The sequence below is a fragment of the Lepisma saccharinum genome, chromosome 11, assembly GCF_977018435.1.
Source record: "Lepisma saccharinum chromosome 11, izLepSacc3.1, whole genome shotgun sequence".
NCBI classification, from domain to species: domain Eukaryota; kingdom Metazoa; phylum Arthropoda; class Insecta; order Zygentoma; family Lepismatidae; genus Lepisma; species Lepisma saccharinum.
Window position 1 is genome coordinate 31470588 of NC_139239.1, and position 19575 is coordinate 31490162.

General features: G+C 35.1%; 2 protein-coding genes across 6 annotated transcripts in view; one reads left to right on the forward strand and one right to left on the reverse strand.

Annotated features, from left to right (window-relative positions):
• LOC145994696 (band 4.1-like protein 4) overlaps positions 1 to 10288 on the forward strand; it is a 335899-nt gene extending 325611 nt beyond the window's left edge. Inside the window, exons 20-22 of one of the 5 annotated variants that reach the window (XM_083130864.1) lie at positions 3649 to 4270; positions 4957 to 5084; positions 9410 to 9511. In XM_083130864.1, coding sequence (XP_082986990.1) covers positions 3649 to 4270; positions 4957 to 5084; positions 9410 to 9413 — 754 coding nt within the window. In that variant the 3' untranslated portion in view covers positions 9414 to 9511. Of the gene's footprint in view, positions 1 to 3648; positions 4271 to 4956; positions 5085 to 9409 lie in introns of all 5 variants that reach the window. The other 4 variants (XM_083130866.1, XM_083130862.1, XM_083130865.1 and 1 more) reach the window with 4 other exon arrangements.
• Positions 1 to 19575, reverse strand: part of LOC145994698 (cilia- and flagella-associated protein 161-like) — a 130593-nt gene that overhangs the window by 2331 nt on the left and 108687 nt on the right. The window contains exons 5-7 of the mRNA XM_083130867.1: positions 18314 to 18478; positions 15673 to 15762; positions 10912 to 11179 (exon numbers count right to left, since the gene is read on the reverse strand). Coding sequence (XP_082986993.1) covers positions 10931 to 11179; positions 15673 to 15762; positions 18314 to 18478 — 504 coding nt within the window. The 3' untranslated portion in view covers positions 10912 to 10930. The remainder of the gene's footprint in view (positions 1 to 10911; positions 11180 to 15672; positions 15763 to 18313; positions 18479 to 19575) is intronic.

Genomic DNA, 19575 nt, shown 5'->3' on the forward strand with positions numbered 1-19575 from the left:
CAATGTTGCAAAGAGCACGCCATCAAGAATTTTCATCCAGAAAAATCAGGATTAGCAGAACATTCCATCCAGGAGGGCCATAGAATTGACTTTACAACCACCCAGATCATCGATAAGTCATCCAAATACGTTACCGAATCATCAAAGAAGCAATAGCCATCCACTGGGAAAAGGAAATCCTGAACAAGGAAATGGGACTCGAACTGGGCCCAGCCTGGTTAGCAAGAGTTGACTGGGAGTGCAGAGTTCGGAAAGACTGCATCTGATTTGCCTGCCACCTACACTGGCCCCTCCCACACCAAATGCATATATCCTCACCCTGACACATCTCTGCACTTCAATCCCTGAAAATGAGAGTGGTATTAGCTTGGAAGCGTTTGTGGAAATCATCTGATTCATATTCCAAGAAAAACTCTTCATCAAATCTTTCATAGTGTTAAAAATAGGATACATGTAATATCTCTTCCTTCCTAGCCTTGTTGACATTGTGTGAGAGACAAATAAATGTAATGTTAAACATCCTGCTCAATAATGTATATTTTTGTCATTGTTTTTAAAATGAACTTCTTAAGGTCAGATAATGATATAAAGAAGGCTACCTATATCCATATTTCTATTATTTGCACTAAAAGAATGGTATTTTTCTTCACAATGCTTAACTTAGCTTGAGTTGTGTGGAATTCTGATAACAAGTTAGTGTCTAAAAATGTTAGTAGAGGGAGAGAGTCCTTTGCAATACCTTTTGGGCCCTAATATAATTATGAAGGAGCCATTTTTTTACATATAACAGCTCACCAAAAAATCAAGTCAGCACTCGTAATAATTTAATAAAAATATGTTTGCGTGTAAAATCTGACAAAACTAATGAATATGTGATTATGCACAAAGGTGATTTTATTTTATTTTTTTTGTTTTACTTGCATGCCTGCATTGGTGTTTTATTTGTATTCAGTATTTCTAATTAATATATAATAAATATATACAATAAATAATAATTATTGTGGTAAACCAGGTCAAATTTTCAGAATACGCCACTGTAGTGTATGTTAATGGTAGTAATATATAGGTGTTGAAGGTGAACATTCAGAATTTTGACTTCACCCCAACATACAAAGAGCATTCAGTATGACTGGAATACCTTGTAGTTCAGTGACATGCCAAGAGGTGGGGGAGGCACCCTCTTTGGACTGGGATGTTCAAGAAAGCAGAGATTTATGCAGGCACACCCAATATTTTTTGGAGCATCCCCTTTTCCAGTGTATGATGATTTGGGTAATAAATTTACCTTCATCCCCAACATTCCCTGCACACTAGATTGAAAATTCTGGAATATCCTGCATGAAAGTAAAATAAAAAGACAGTTACCTGAAAATGTGAAAAGTAAGTTGTGTACAGCAGTGCTCACATTAGCACCATCTATAATTACAAAATACAATTACCACATGTATAATAATCTTTCCAAAGACATCCAGTAATTTTTACACTAAGTTTAAATACCTGTAGATAACAACTTTAAAATTAGTGAGAGAGGATGTTCAGTTAGCAAATGTATCCTAATAATTATTTTCAATGTGAAATCTCTAACAATTTACAAAGAACAATGCCCAAAAAATATAGTTTGAAATTGGTTGAGTTAACGATGAGAGAGCATTAATGAGTTATCAAAACAAAATTATCACACACCTGCATTAGATAGAAAAGCTGAAAAATAAGGTTGCAATAAAAACCTGCAAGTACTGTATGACACCTTTAGCACTGTGTTGAAACAAATTGTCCTACAGAATCCAAGCTACTTTAATAATGAAAAGAGAATAATATGAAAAATGGAAGAGGATACTGTTTTCAGCTTTTGAGAGGAGTGGAGAAAAAACAGTGCTATATTTGCCTCTGTGGTCACCACAAAATGTTCCAACAAATGAATACACATTAAATACTCAAGTGACACTGCACATAAACGATTTAAGAAAGGAACATATCCAAATTTTTATAACTTTGTGCCTCATGATGATCATTCATTATCAGGAAAGAAAGTTGAATTTCTGTAACATTCATAACATTTTGGTACAAAACCATGAGGTTATTGAAAAGAAACTCATAGTTGAAAAAAGACAGTATACCAGGGGTGCCCACAGGGGGAGGATTATGACGCAGGTTGCACCATCGAGATTTTTTTGGGGGGATTTTTTCCCTTCAAATAATATAAAATTCAACATTTATATCTTTGTCCAAAATACATGTAAAGACTTGACACCTTAAATGCACCATATTTAATCCATTAAATGAAGAAAACTAAGTGTTTAAAGGGTATTATCGAAGGGGGGCAGGCAAAGAAATATCCAACTCTTACATATTAGGCCTTAATAGACACGTGAGTTCTGGGGGGATTCTGAATTAAACTTTGGGGGGCGGGGGCAGAATACAACTCTAAGTCTTAGATTATGGCGGATATTTTAATTTGAGAGGGGTCGAGAATTAAATTGAGGGGGTATCCAATTCTTGTGTATCACTATTGTTTTATTCACTCTTCAATATCAACAGTAAGTCTAAAATTGATTGGGTATTAATTTTAATGAGGGCGATAGAAAGCTCTTGATAAAGTGTTAAATTGTCAACTGGATTCAAGTAGTGGAGAGAGAGAGTTCGAACATTAAATTTTGGAGACGTTTTCGACCTCTAACATGCCAAAGGAGAAGCTGGAAAGGACTAAATATCTAGGGATCTTAAGAAAGTATTGACACCCTATTAAATTAATATTCTTGAAAGTCTACAATGTAATAGATTTTAAAATGTTCTTGCTAGCTTCGCTCTCAATAATGTGTTGTCATAGGATGCGTGTTTGGCACTTTAATGAAATGAATGTGAAGTTTTTATACTATAGTTGCATTACAAGACAGGCGATATTCTCGATTATGATGAACGATTTTAGAGGTGGTCTTGAGTGATGGGCACCCCTGTTTAGGGACGAGGGGCAGATCAAGCATAATGTTCAGTAAAGTTAAGAAAAATAGTAACTTTCGATATGGTTTGAGGGTGCGAATGAAATGATTTTGGGGTGATGCACCGTTGGCCTTGGGGGGGATGGTCACTCCTGCAGTATACAAAGGATTAGGAAGAAACGATTATGTATTAAACTGAAAAATTAAGATTTCATGTCAAGAAGCTTTCTAAAAGAACAAAACCTACTTCATGATGCAGTCTTACAGAGAGCTTGAAACGAAACCCCATTTGTAAAGTTTACACTAACATGTTCAAGCTAGAAAAAGAAGAGCTGTGTTCTAGGAATAGAGTATATGCTAGATTTATCAGGGAATCTGAGTACATAATTGGTATTTACATGTGTTTAGTATTTTTTTGTTCCTGAAGTTTGTATAGTTTCATCTCCTTGATAAGGTTATTGTTTCATGTTTAAAAATCTTCTTCACTGTAATATACTTTATACAAATAACAAAACTTGAGAATAAGCTGTTTTTGGTTAAGGATCAACTGTTAGTCTTTACTATTTTTCTGTACTTTTTTGTACCATGCCTAAGTTACTGATATAATAGTGCCAGTATGTGAAGAAAAATGTTTCACTGCTATGAATATTTTAATTCAATAAGTACATTCCATTTGAAACCATTACTCAAACCATTGAAATTCTTTTTCTAGGACAAATGAAGGTCCCAAATATGCCCAGACCACTAAGCTTTCCACAACTTATGCAAAACCAGTGAGTATTAGTAAAGCATACCATAACCCGACCCCTTATTGCTCCACACCTCCAGGGAACAACAACACTCCAACATCGAGTTCTACATTACATTCATCTAGTCACATTGTAAATCACTACTCCCCCTCTGTACAGAAACATATTGCTGGTACCTCACATGCTTATAGGGATCTGGGAAGGCCAACTAACATCTCGGAAGCTTCAGGTGATGTCCGACAAAATCAAGGTTTGGGCTGGCATTCGGGGGCATCCCAGGGGCTGTACTCTGTCGGTGTTTCTTCTCCTTCGACTTACCATGCGCTGCCTCTTTCTCCGAACGCTACTGGTACTAATCATTCCACAAGCACCCCTCATACCCCAAATGCCAGATCTCAGGAAACTAGGAACCCCCCTGCCCCGACTAACGCTCTTGGGAACTGGAACTACCCCCCAATTGGCGAGATGCCACGGCTTCAGGGTCCAGTCCGGCTTGGGAGCATACGGAGTGTGCAGTCAGGTCCCCCTGGTGGATGGCCTCTATACTTCCAGTCTTCCGATCTTGGAGACTCCAGTAAACTTAATGTAAGTATAGAATTTGAAATTGTAATATGAGTATTTCTAATAAGGATACTTTCCTATGGTGTAAATTAAAATTGCCATAAGTGTCGATCTCATTAACTCAGTTTTTTTAAAAAAATCTTACAAGCTTAGGCACTGCCATAGAAAAGTAGCCTACTTCTAGCAATTTAACCATTTGTGTTGAATGGTATTAATTAATAAATCTTTCATTTAGCTTAAGAACCGATATTAGCATCCGGTATGAAAAATCAAAAGTTTTTATTTTTTGTACAGTTATCTACAATTTAATAGTTCAACTCAGTAGTTGCACGTATCGTGTTAGTAGCAGCTTAGTTTTGTGTATATTTGTTTTATATTTTTTTAAATATGGAACCATCAGTAGTAGCTTTAGCTAATGTAAACCCTCCTCCATTTTTCCATCCTTTTGCAACTTGTTTCCTTTCACTCTTTGCAACATTAATTTGCACCTGCACTCTGTAGAAGATTCTTATGCAATCTTCACCATCCCTATTCCCTAGTGTCCTTTTATGTTGGGAGTTATGAAAGTAGTATTGTAAAAAAGAAAATGTAATGATAGAACAAAGAAGACTTAAAAGGAGTGACTGTCGAGACCAAGATATTGCTGTGACACTGACATCCATCACTGAAATGACAGTCTAACCATTGTGTGATTTTATTTGAAAAAACAGACTGAGGACCAGTCAGGAGACCATAAAAACTCTCAGGGTAGACAGCGGGACGAAGGACACACCTTCCGAAGGGCACGATCCTCCAGCTTAGAGCTAATCCTGTCACCTATCATCCAAAGCACTTATCAGTGAGTATATGCCAATGTTGCAAAATTATAATAACATCACTACCAGCATCCAAATCAGGAAACAAAAACTCTTTGAAGTACACTTGTCAACTCGAATTTTTATTTACATACCACAAACACAAAGTTTAGTTTAAAAATTTGAGTGTTCCTTAAATTCATTTTACCTACAAGCCTCTTTCTACACTTCTGTGTCTGTTATCATTATAAAATACCGGTATATCATTTCCAGCCAACAAATTCTACATTTGCTTGTTATACAAAAGATAAAAAGGTAGTAAAAATATGAAACGTAATTTTGAAGTTTCTTTAAAGGTTCCCTTAACATGGCTTCTTCAATGAGCCAATTTTGAAGCATGGTTTGAAAATTAAAGCAAAAAAAGCTTTCAAAATTATTTTTAAGACTTAAAGCAATAGAGTATAATTGACTAATAAAACTATGACATTTCAAAATGTAAGCATTGATCCTGAAGAAATTAACAATCGGTACAATAATTACAAATAACAATGTTCTAACTAGCTAGACAATGAATTATAACAAATTTTGTTACTTTTCTTTGCTATACATACGCTGCTTCTAATAAATAATTCTGCTAACTTGGACTGTCAGTCCATCAACAACAACCAGCTAACCTTCATGACAGATTGGTTAGCACAGTGGTCCTGGGTTTGAATCCCTGCCTGCGAATTGGCATTCTTTCAGTGTCCCTTCATCAATTTATCAGATTATCATCACTCATCCTCATCACTGTGATTATCAAAAAGCGGCAGAAAAGAGATGCTAAATAACAAAAGACAAATCAAACAACTACCACCTACCTAGTATTAACAAATTTTAATGCTTTTGAGTTGACAAGTGTAACAAAGGAAAGCAACAATCAAGTTTAATAAACTCACTAATTCGATTTCCCCACTAACTTAAAGTATGACAACTATTCTCTCATACAAAAATCTACTGAGATATATATATCCTGCTAACCCAATAAATGCACTTGCATGAACCACTAGACTTGATTTCTATTTTTTACCTGAAGTGCTAACCATTTGATTGCATATATACCATTAACATATAGACATGTGTAGACTTGCACCTTTTCTATATAATCAATAATATTTGTAGGTTGTCACTAAATATTTTTATTCTATACAGTGTAACCATAAAATTACAGAATTTGTTTATTTTCATTATGCTTTCTTTCCTATTTACTAGGAATATTTTTTGCAGGAAGTTGACTCTCTCTTTACTCCTCCTTTTTTATGGATGCCCTAAGTGACTATTGTGAAGGTTCTTTAAATGAATTGGATATACCTTGGCATATTATTTGCAAAGAATGCATTATCATCACAAATATTTAATTGAAAGAGGAAGGGGAATTTCCTCCACTCTGGATTTTCTTTCCAGAGTAAAAATATTACCTACATGAAGTTTCATGTTTCTACATTGCACAATTGGATAGTTTTTTTTTTTTTTTCAGATTAATTTTGAAGGGGTTTACTAACTTCATTTACTAAGGGTACAGTGTCTGGAGCATCTGTGCCTTTCTCAGCCACAACTATTTATGGTTCGAAGACAGTTTCTTCCACCAGACAGGAGACCTAGCGATGGGCAACCCCCTTTCTGCACCCCTGTCCAATATTGTACTACATGTGGCAGAAAAATCAATACTCGCCTAACCAGAGTTTGCTCACTTGAGATACAAAAGATATACCGATGACACGCTAATCAATTACAAACAGGACAAGGACCTAAACTGCCTCCTAACTTCCCTCAACAACATTCATCCCAACATAAAATTCACCGTTGAGGTGGCCATTTTTCACCTTTTCAATTTTATCAAGCTCAGCATCCGATACCACCAAGACAAATTCATCTCCTCCATATACAGGAAACCAGGCTCAGGCACACCCAGTACATCCACGCAAAATCCAACAACCCCCCTCCCCCCCCAAAAAAAAGAAAGCTGGAGTATGGATGAACTTCTACAAAAAAGCCTTCACACACAGCTGCACAGAAGGCTATCTCCATGATGAAATAGCATGCATCACTGAATTGGACTAAGCAACGGTTACACCAAGTGCCACCTATCCATGTGATGTGCAGAAGCCCAGCTCAGACACCCACGAGACAGAGATAACGCGAACCAAAATTCCAAACCCAAATGGATCACTTTTTCCATACACTACATGAGGCAAATTATCCAAGGCCCTCAAACCCTTCAACATCAGACTGGCACACAAACCTGTATCCCAAATCGGAAGAGTCCTATGAAACTTCAAGAGATACTACCTACCCAAATTTGCATCCCCTGGTGTCTACAAGGCCACATGCCAATGCCACAACAGCTACATAGGCAGACCATCCACACTGTTCAAGAATGGATCGATGAACACATAAAATATGCCAAAAAAGACACACCAGGATCAGGCCTTTCGCACCTCAACACCACAAACCACTCCATCTCCTCCACATCCATACTTCACCCAACCTGCTCTATCATAGGAAACACTATCAAAGAAACCCACACCATCATCCAACAGAAAAAAGCGCTGAACGTGGACAATGGACAGGCACACCTGATTTGAATCCTGTCCTTCAAAAAAACCCAGACTACAAAAAAGAAAGATGCAGTGTCCTCGCTCGACCCCGTTCCACCCATGCAAAGAACGGGAATTATGCCACACTTAGCAACCCAATGCAGCAGATGGCCCAAACTCCCAACCACACCTTGCAATACCACCCGACAACAGGAAGCACAGCAGACGATGCAAGCCAGGAAACACACCAGCACCGCCAAATGGGAGAAAATGCAATTATCACCACTTGGGAACTAAAAAAGTAGAGACGCGCTACCATCTCTGCTCCAGACGCTGTACCCTTAATGAATGAGCCTTCGAAATTAATTCAAAAACTATCCAATTGTGCAACATGGAAACATGAAACTTCATGTAAGTAATACTTAAACTGCGTTTACTGCATCCATCATGAAGAGTAAAAAATATTCTCCCATCTGATGATATATGAACTATCTTTGTAATATTTAATTAATAATCCATAATCTTCTGATTTGAAGTTAATTTTAAGGTGGAAACAGGGTGGCTACTCTGTGACCCAGATAATAGTAAATTAATATATGTGTTAATGTCAATTGTCACTTTTCAAAGTTTAAAAAGGTGATCATCCTTCCTTTTGCAATTTATAATTAGCACATTACCCTCAAGACCTCTATGTAATATATAATAAATAGTTCATTAAGGGAAGAGTAAATAGTAATTATCTTCTTTTTTGTCATCATCTAGGCTACTAAACTTTTAATGAAGTTTAGAGGATGACAGCTAAAAAAAAGTGTAAAGGTGCATTTTGAATTAAATATGGCCATTTTTCACACCTGTGAAAAAAAATTCATGAAGAATTCCAGGTATCGAACATTCATGCATAATAGGAATTTTGAGTCAATAGGCAGGATGATAATTTTACAAATGGCACATTAAATCTATGAAAAGAATGTAAATCCTGGTTCAGAAACTTATTAACTCTCTTCCACATAGTTGTTTTAGTTTGTTTAGGTACAACTTTTAACACACACCTTTCAACAAATAAAATAAATACCACAATATACTGGATCATGCAATATGATTTTTAATAAGACTTGTAATACCCAATAAAAGCATGTAATGCAAGTTCCACCATATCATATTTGAATGGGAGGCAAAATGGGCAGGGAGGGGGGAGTGCAGGCACTGCATACACTATGGGGGCTGCTTATAGTGCTAATGATATTCGAAATGTATGGCATATTTATCTGATAGTTTTGTAACTATAGGTAGAAATTGTAAATATATTTTATATATTCTTTTTTTTTCAAAAAATATATAAATAAATGTTTCTATATGTTCCTTATTTGAGGTTTTTCATAAATTTTTTGCTTTTATCTTATCAAATTTCTACCTCAACTTTCCTGTGTTAAATTACCAACATTTAGTATAAAATAAGGAAACAAAGTATTAGCCTATTTTAAGGTAAATGGCAACTTTTTTTTATGCTACTGCCACAAATAATGATTTGAGTAACTTCAGATTCTATTTTATATGTCTAAAACAGTTGTGAACAGTGAATTAACACATCAAATACTTTTGAAAAAGATGCATGGAAACATCAAGCAAATGATTGTCACAGAAGGAACACTGATGTATTAACTCACTGTTTACAGAATTAATACTGTGATAACATAAAAGATTGCAAATATTTTTTTTAAAGAATAACCATAACATTTTCCTTTGTAAGAACTTAACAAATGGTAATGCAAAACTATTTTATTGCTTCATTTCAGGTAGCTCCGGCAGCAACTTGTTGGAACGAAGAAACTTACGGAGGAAACCCAAACAATACAATCTACTCCATTTCAGAAAATGTGCCAGTAGAATCTGTTCACAGATTAGATGCTTCTCATGAAATGAGCACGGAGCTGTAGACTTTGTAACACCTTTCTCCATTTCAAGCTGTAGACATCTAAATTTGTGATTTTGAAAAGTTGCGTGATCTCAGTTTTTTATTGCTAATGCCAGAAAAGATAGATTTGTGAAGAATAGTGCTCTGAAGCATCTGGGTAGTTAAGGAATAAATATGACAAAGTTCAAGAAAGATTTATATGGTTCATGAATTCAGACTCTTCATTGAATTTGCATTTCATGTATGTGTTTAAAATAAATGCCAAATACTGTAAGATATGTATGTGATGAGTGTGAGTGAATGTATGTACATAGATCTTTTTGGTTGTGGACCCTATCCCCAACAAATGAACAAAATCAACAATTTTTAGTGGCATAACCTGCTGGGACTGCAATTGATGGTGATGGTAATTAGAACACACTTAGGTGTATTTGTATAAAAATTATCAATGTACATAAAAGAGGGCCTTCCAAGGACGCATGCTTGTGTATATGTATGTCTGTGATGTGCACTTGTATTTTTAACATTATTACAAACAACTGATTTATTTGTTTTGAAGTCTTTACAATTGCTGATGTTATTTTTTATCAAATGTTGTAATTGTTAAAAGCATTGAATTTTGAAAATTTATAGTCAAACTAAACAATTTTCACAAGATTAGTTGTATACTCAAAATGTTCCAAATTTAGTGTACTAAAATAAAAATTGATGTATTATTGTACACATTTATAATTTAAAAATTTTATAAAATAAATATGTATATCATTGTGGATATCTGTATTTTTACTTCTAAGTTAGCATCCCATAAGTACAAAGAAATGTGGTAAATAATGTTATTATTGATGTGCGTAATTGCCAAGATAAATAGTGATAACTTGAAATTGATTAAAGTTCAAACACACAGCACAACTCCCACAGAGGATTATACTGTCGTATGAGAAGTGGAGGAACGTAACTTCAAAAATGCAGTTTTCAGTTTTGTTTAAAGAAACTCCTCTTAAGAGCTTTTTTGGAATCTGATCAACATATCTCCACTTCTAATCTTTAGCAGTAAGGTGGAGTCACGTATCTCCAATTTGCAGATTTTTTTTAAGAGTCCCGAGATTTGATACATAATTTCCTCTCCTGTAAATTTGAGTTATGTTCCTCTGGTGCTCACACTACAACATTGGCTGAGTGTCCAAACACCAGATCCTGGTCAGTCTGCAAGAATGCAGTCCAGGATGTACTATGTGAAAAGGTTACTCCTACGTCCCAACAATGGATGTTGTGGGAATGGGATTTCTGAAATGTAATTTTATCTCCTTCAAGCATCAGCAGGGAGTTAGAAATTTAGATCATCCTTAGATAAATAAGAAAAAAATAAAAAAAATATTCTCTTACCATTTCACTGCAATAGAGTTTAAGCATTTGTGCAATTGCAAGGTCCTGGGCAATTCTGGCAAGCATCTTTAGCAGTTCCATCTTGCAATGTTTTTGGTGGATTTGATGAGTTTTCTTGGTAAGTGTCCGTTTCTGGTCTCTTTTCCCTGAGATTTCCTGGGGAGCTGGGTACAAAGTCATCAACCCTTTTTGTGCAAAACATCCAGAATGATTCTGAAACCTCTGCTTTGTGAACATCTCTGTAGGTATGAGTAGAAATTTCACATTCCTGCAAACAAAGTGCAATAAGATAATCAAATTATGAGAAATAAACATGGTATTCTCAATGACTAATTGTTGTTTAGATTTATACAACCACTGTGCAATATACCTGGTGGAGTCACATTACACAGAGGTTCTGATCCCACTTTAAACTGTAGGTCCAGTCCCTATTAGCCCATCTGTGCATAAAGTGGACTTAACATAACAACAACTCAACAGATTTATCACATATTATTGCTGATTTGATTGATTTTTTCCATCCACTAAATTATACATGGGACTCCCACGTAGGCAAGTAGTTAGAGCAAGCTGTCACAGGTTTGTTTCCTGGTGGGAGTCCACAGAATTTTGGTGTTGACTCAGCCCCATGAGGAAAACTAGCGAGCTACTTGAAAAGAAGTATTAGCGGCTCTGGTCACAAAAGCCAGAAACCTGTGATGGAACCCAATGCGCTGACCATGTCACCCAATGAAAAAGATTTTCTGGTAAGCCCCTGGCTGGTGCATTATGTTCTTTTTAATCATACATAGTACAATAAGTAGAATGTTATGGGACAGGTCAAAATGTATAATTGTAAAAGTTTATAACATTGATTACTACATACCCTTACATTATTCTTTTTACAAAGTGGAAACATATGATTGGATTGATTGATTGATTTGTTGTTTTAAGTCCACTTTATGCACAGTAAGGCTAATCGGGACTGGACCTACAGTTTAAAGTGGAATCCGAACCACTATGTGCCTCCATCGGGAATCGAACCTGGGGAAACATATGAAGTTCCAATTATTATATTTATATTTATAACATTATTGAATGTGCAAACTATTATTATCTTCAATATCTGTTTGTTGTCTTTGCTGTGGTACAAGTTGTTTATATCTTATTATGATAATGAAGAAAATAACAATATAAAATAAATGTGGATACAAAATAGAAGTCTCGCTATATAAGTGAAAATTTCATTTTTAAATAGGGATATTAAACAAAATTTTGGCTCTTGCATAGATCAGAAGAAAGGGACGATCATATAATTTCTTTTTCATGGTTCAAGAAGTCCTCAGCTTTGTGGAAGAGGAGTAATCTACAGACTTTTTACTGGTTTGTTTGGTTTGTAGTTGTATTCCTTGATAACCAATAAACAGATATAAAACTTTATACTCATTCACATATGTAATCAATCTTACGATCAAATTCCTAATAAGTTAGATTGAGAAATAGCTTTTGTAATATATACAATAATAATAATAACCAGTGGTGCAACAGCCTATTGAGGGGTACTGGCTGCTGGCATCACTCCCACCTTATCCTACTCACTCATTCACCCGAGGTGGAAGATCATCCAACCAGTTATGGAGTGATGTGTGGTCAGCATGAGGAACCCCAGTCATTGTTGTACGTTTTCATGACAGGATTATGCTACTCGTTCGTAGCTCCCCAATTTCCTCTGCATGCTTCCCGTAGCTGGAGCCCAGAGCATGATGCCTTAGACTGCACAGCCACTGTGCAGGACAATATATATTATAGTTCTCCTAATTATAACAATTCACCACAAAGAAGTTTTTGAGTTTTGCACCCCACTAAACCAAATATTATTTTGAATAATACTAGCAACTATAATTTTATTGAAATTGGAGCCCAACCAGTATTTTTTTTTCTTTTGTATTTTAACAGGGCAATTCCTAACTGTTATATACTTAATATATTTATACATCTCTCCCTACTCTAAGAGATTATTTATTTAAAAAGTGATCTCTTGGCTGAAGGTAAGCATATGTCTTGAAAACGTTCTACAGAATATTATCTAGTGGTCCTACATCCTAACTTGAATGCAATCAAACATATATAGACCAGAGGCGAAGATATAGTACAAGCAATGCAAGCACTGCTTGCATTATTCGAATATCATTTAATGTACTTAATGTTTTAGCCTTATTTCGTTTCCATCGCACTCGATTTCGCGAAAAATTACGGCCGCAAACTCCCTCAGCAGCTCTGTAGCAAGCACCAGCCTCAATGCTTGCGGCTGCTCTGCGGGAAAATAACGCACCCGAAGGAGTCACATGGCGAAGCATGAAATTCGAGTGGAACCCGTCCACAGCGCTTACACCAAAAGCTCTGCTTGCTGAGCTTGCGTTATTCCCGAAAATAGCCGAGCTCAACCGAAAGCAGAAGGATATATTGCCACCAAAAACTACGAGTAAAGAATATTTGTCTTCATGAACACGTAAACAAGATTGCGAATATAAAAGTAATTCTTAGTCATAAAATAACTAAAATAAGTTATTATCATTGTTCTAAATTCCATATATATATATATATATATATCATTATATATTACAATTTATTTTAGATTTCGCGAATTGTAAAACGCGTTAAAAAATGGATATTGGGAGTTCGGGCGAGATGGTAAAGGGTGGGGGTTTGTGTTTCCAGTAAGTGAAATGTCTGCACCCCCGTGAAGAGTTTCCCCAGGGAGGGAGGGAAGATTCGACGGACCTTGGTCTGCACCCTGTGTCCAGCTCGGTACAGCTCAAATTACGTCAAAAGTGTTGACCGCACCAGTGTTTGCAACTGCCAAATTATTTACACAGTAATTCAAGTGAGCTGTTTCACAAATTTTACAACCACATTCAATAAATTGACTGCTTTTGAATAAAACTTGGGGTGAAAATAAAGCTATCTAAAAAGAACTCTCTACTGATATTTACACAGCACAATTAAATCGTATACATTGTACATATTATGAACACAAGAACATGTTTTAAGTTTTATTATTATGACACAAGTGGTGCTCCCAGGATTTTTTGTAGTAGTCTCCTCATTTTGTCATCTTTTCCTGCCTTTGACTTTCCTTTCCATAGGAATACTGGGCCAAAGGGGGGGCCAACCCTCCCCCGGCCCCGGACACGCCTCTGTATTTCACTTTATTACTTAAATATTATGTATATACTCTTTCTGCTGTAATGATTCTGATTCCACCACTTAATTTCTATCTCCATACTGATATATATTTCCTTCCCATGAGGGATAAAATTAAGGAAATAGGTTGGTATCACTTTCGGTCGTTTCAGAGATTTCCAAAGTGATCTTGCGTGGATGCTTTCCAGTTGTGGAAAGAGCATGGGAGTGTCTTCACGTTTTGAGAACCTTGAGGACCTAAGATTTGTTGAATTGTTCGATAGCGGGAAATTTCCTATATATGTAAAGGAGTTTGGAATTTATTGTGGTGAGTACATCGTCTATGCATGTGTTTCTTTGGTTTGAAATGAAATTTTTAAAGTTTGTGTTTAACTTTTTATTTTAATGTTTGACTCCGAATGTGATTTTTAGGGTGCCCACAAATCCTAAATTACAATCACGCAGTGTAAATTAAATAAATGAGTTATTTTACCTAAATCCGTTTGGTCACCGTTTGCCCACATTAAAAAATAATGAACAAATAAAAGTACTAATAAATAAATAAGAAATTACGTACCCCTTTAGTCGTATGCGGAAAGTTCGCATATGTAAGATGTTTACTACCATACGAATAACGTTACCTGGAATTTCGAAAGTAAATGTGACGTTTGAGGATCATATGGTTTATTTTTAGAACAGTCATTTTATTATGATATTTTGACAAATCCAGTGACCGGGCCAATGAGGCTATAAACCTTTAATCCCCCTCTTGGCGTGCCATTGTACTACATGTTTTGTTGTACTGAAACATTGCTTGCCTCCTTCGTAAGACTACGCTTCGCTACTGATATAGACATACTAAAAACTATAAATTCAATAAAAACAAATAATTTAAACAAAGAGAAGTAAAAGTACTCCTCCAAGCTAATATATTAATTTATCACACTGAAACTGAGGTAAAGTTCCACATATCTAATTACATATAAATCCCCTAAAAGGAACTTTAAATTAAATATATAAGGAGATATCACACACATAAAATAACCGTAAACACCTGCATTTCAGGTGTCAGATTGCAGCTTGAAGATCACAAGGTTTGATAATTTCAGATTGCCACCCTACAAGCTGATGCCCGTAAAATCATGTCTCCCATCAGATTGTTGTACTAAACAGATGTCAGACTTCAGTCTCTGTTGCCCAATGTTTATACATGCAATTTCGTTTACTAAATGGACTAAAACTATAGTTGCTAGATATTTCTTTGAGTGTGCAAATGTTTATTGTAATTTTCATAATGCCTGCCCAGTCTGCAAGTTTCCTTGCAACCAGCAAAACACATCTGGGTGCAATCTTCCCAGAGGAAAGCACACATCATCAATAAATTAAACCAAAGTTATGAGTGACAAAAAAAATCTTAAAAGGCCAATGTTGCCATTTCCAACATAAAATAACAAGGGCAAAAGTCAAGCACTCATAAGTCATTAAGTTATTAAAAAGCTTAAAATATCAATTTAAACATGAAAATTATTATGTATTTACCATCAAAAATATTAATTTGTGCTTTATTGAGAAATTCTACAAAACATGGTATTTACTTACCAATCCTAAGAGAGTCATAAACCAATAGTCCTTCTCCACTGCTAAATTTTTATTGGCGGCAGCGTGACTGATTATAACTCCATAGTTAGGCTGAAAAAGAGTGGAGTATACAATATAGAATTGCCAATTAAAAGATTTGTTATATTTATTAACTTTTAGTGACTTACAAAATCCCTATAATGCAACATTTAGTTGGTAGTGATTGATGGAGTGGGTCATTTTCAAGAGCAGTGACTGTACTGCACATAATCAGGGTAAGCAATGTAATTTCTATCAGCTATGCATGCAAAACATCTCACTTGAAAATGAACCAACCATATGTGGACACAGGGCTGGCCCTAGGTGGGTACGGGGAGGCCTGGGGGCTGGGGCATACAAAGTGTGCACGGGGCCTACAAACATAATTTTACAGGGGTCTGAAAAAATCAGATTTTAGCTTCTTAGTGTAATGTACAGGTCCTATACAATCACAATATAAACATGATTATTACAATTAATAAACAATGAATCTAAGAGCAATGAGCAGAACATGTTGGTTAGAACCAAGAACTATGGGAGGATAATAAAAATTTCTAAATTATTGTTTCTTTGCATTTCTGATATGCCACTGGTGCGACGTTCATTCACAAAACTTTGTGTGTTCAATATCAAATGCTTTATTCACCTATCAAAGCAGAAATTTTTAATCATATCCAATAATATCCTCTATTATAATTCTCTTTTGTTTACTTTTTATTGAATGTTGATGCTGCAGTAAATTTACAAGGTTTCATATAAAACACTATTTTTGCTTCATGACTGCATTCCATAATTAAAGCAATAGTGCATATTAACTATCTTTGATTAAAATGGTTGAACACCATTTTTATGTAGTACTTTGTTTTGAATACAATTTCAGGAATTTTTTATGTTTTTACGATGCCAAAATAATCCATGAAGTTGAGAAAAATCAGATTAGTTGTTTAATTGGAAGCACCAGCATCCTGTAAACTAATGATAAACTGTACACAAACAATTATTTTTGTTTGGCAAGGGCTCCCTTGATGGGCTAGTGCCAGAGTTTCCCTGCCCTAGGGACGGTTCTGTGTGGACATATTGTATTGTGTTTTGTATTTTATATTATATTATGCCTATAATTTTATAGATGTATTCTAAATGTACATGTACAATGTGACAATTCCAAACTTTTGTAAAGTTGAATGGATGCTAATATATCAATCAATCAATCAATCAATATCCCAAATAACCAGAATCGTTGGGTCAACTGGAGTTTTTACATGAGAAAGAATGGGTTTAGTTTGATTGGCAAATTGCAGTTTGTCTTACGTTGTGGCCACAGTTGTTGCCAACACTTGCCCAACCATGGAAAAGTGAGCCAAAATCAGTTTCAAGAACTACTTTCTCCTGTTAAGACAACTTTCAAGTATGCTGTAAATTCTATAGTGTAAAATAAATTACGTGTGATGGTGTTTCTTTCCAAACATTTAAGTCACAGCAACAGGCACATAGCCAGGGGGAGGGGTTCATGCAATTGAAGGTTCCCATCCAAAACCCTACAAATGAAGGGCTTGGGTGTAAAACATGGTAAGCGACATTTTGGTTATTTTTGAGTTACAAAGTAAAATGTGCCATCCTTCAATTTTTGAGTGAAATTGCCATGTCGAAGAATTTGCATTGGACTCAGTGAAGCCTTCTGAAATTGGTAAACGCAACACGAAAACAAATTATCTACAGTATAGCTTCTAATATTTTTTTTTCTTAATGAACTCAGAAATGACCAAAATGTCACTTACCATGTTTTACAACTGAGCCCTTCAAATGTGTTTCTTTGGCTTATAAACCTGCAGCTTTTTACCCCCCAGAAATAAAATTCTGGATATGAGCCTGTTGAAATATATATATTTCATTAATGAAAGTAGAGGCTATTTGAAACTTATAGTCATTCACCAATTGTTTGTCAACTACAATAGATAAAACATATTTCTGTGTTGGGAATTGCTTCTGGTTTGTCTGTTTAACTGTAGCAGAACAAGAACATACTTCAGGTGTTCTTGTGAGGTGGTTCATTATCTATAATATATACATATAATAAAATATAGTAAGTTATGTGAAGACTAAGTTCGGCACCATGGCTGTGTGGTCTAAGGCATCATGCTTTGCGCTCTGGCTATGGGACACATGAACTGAGCTGCAGCATCCCTATGATGAGACTTTTCATTTATGTCAGGGACAGATGATATTCGACTTGATAATTGGCTTCCTTATGTGCTGTTATTACTAATTTATGCATTACTGTTTCCATATTTTTAGCCACGTTCGTGTGGGACGAGATGTATATACGTATGTTTCTCTCTCCCATGAAAAATTTTACATGGAATTTCCATAACTATTACCTTTGAAAATAGATAAATTATGTTGTACAGTCCATTGAATCTCAATGGAATATTTACAAACCAGAAGTATCCGTTGAGCTCCTAACCTTGCCACTGGTCAGTAGGTTAATGATAGAGCAACTACGTGGTGTTCCTGAGACAGAGGTTTGAGACCTGAGAGAACCACATTTCGACAGTTGAATTACTCTGGTGAATTACATGAAGTATATCGTAAATACACACTTAATTGGCATGTTAAATTTACTTACTGGAATTGAAGTTCCTTCAGTTTCCATTCTCTTTGAGATATCTCCATAAAGTGCCTTCCATCGACAATAAGATGTATTTTCTGATGACAGTCTAACCAAAGCATGTTTACTACGTCCAACATCACCAGTGATGGTGGGAATTCTTGCTTCAACAAAGAGCTGTGGCTAATGATCACAAGAAAAAGATAAAATTATATTAGAGCAATACATATATTTACCAAAGATTATGATGAAAATTTTCAGAAAAATGAAATTTAATCAACTATTTATGGATTGTTTAGTGTCATTTTCAATATTAATGGTACACACACACGTACACATGTAAATAGTGGTTTATTATAACACAGGAGGAAAAAAGGATTTGAGAAATAATAAAAAAACTAACACAAATTAAACAAGTGCTGCAATAATTATTAACTTCCAATGTAGTTTTGGTATGGTAAGAATTGTTATTATTTGTGAATGTTGTTTAACATTAATGCAATATATTAGTGCTAAGGAAAATTAAATCTTAATTAAAAACTTGTTTGATGAGAGAGAGAGAACATAGATTTTTCTCATGTTTCCGTAATCTTGAACAACTGGGCGCACTTAACAGTACAGTCCTAAATAAAGAGGTATTAAGACATTTTGAACATTAAACACACAACAATGCCTCAAATGATTTCCTTCTAAATACTGTATATGTAGAATAAGGATGTTTTAGTGGATTTTAGACAATTTATTGGTGCATAAAAATTATAATAAATTTTAAGTTTGAGTTTTGGTTTTAAGTGCACTTTATGAATAATAAATCGTAGTGTGTATTTACTATTATTAATTCAAAATTAAATAAACATTTAATTCTGGCATGTCTACATCTGGTTATATATGTAAATAGGCATTATCCCAATGACTACGCATTAATGAAACTTATCAAAAACACATATGAAGTATTGATTGAATTTTCTTGTTAGAAAAAATACTGATCACTCACTGTCACTACTTCATAACTTTATTTTAGATAATGTGATTTTCTTGTCTAACACAGTCTACCTTAATATGTTAATTTCTTATAATGTGAAGAACCACCAACTCACCTGTATGAGCATGAGATATATTGTTGCTTATACTTTTAAATGCAATGTAATTAGTGGATACAGATAAATGGGCAAATAAATGCCTCTTATGGTCGCTCAAAAGGGTTAAATAAATGTCCAAGATGCAATCACAGAATCTTTCACTTTCCTTTTCCTTGTATATGTTAACCAGGTGGGTGGTTG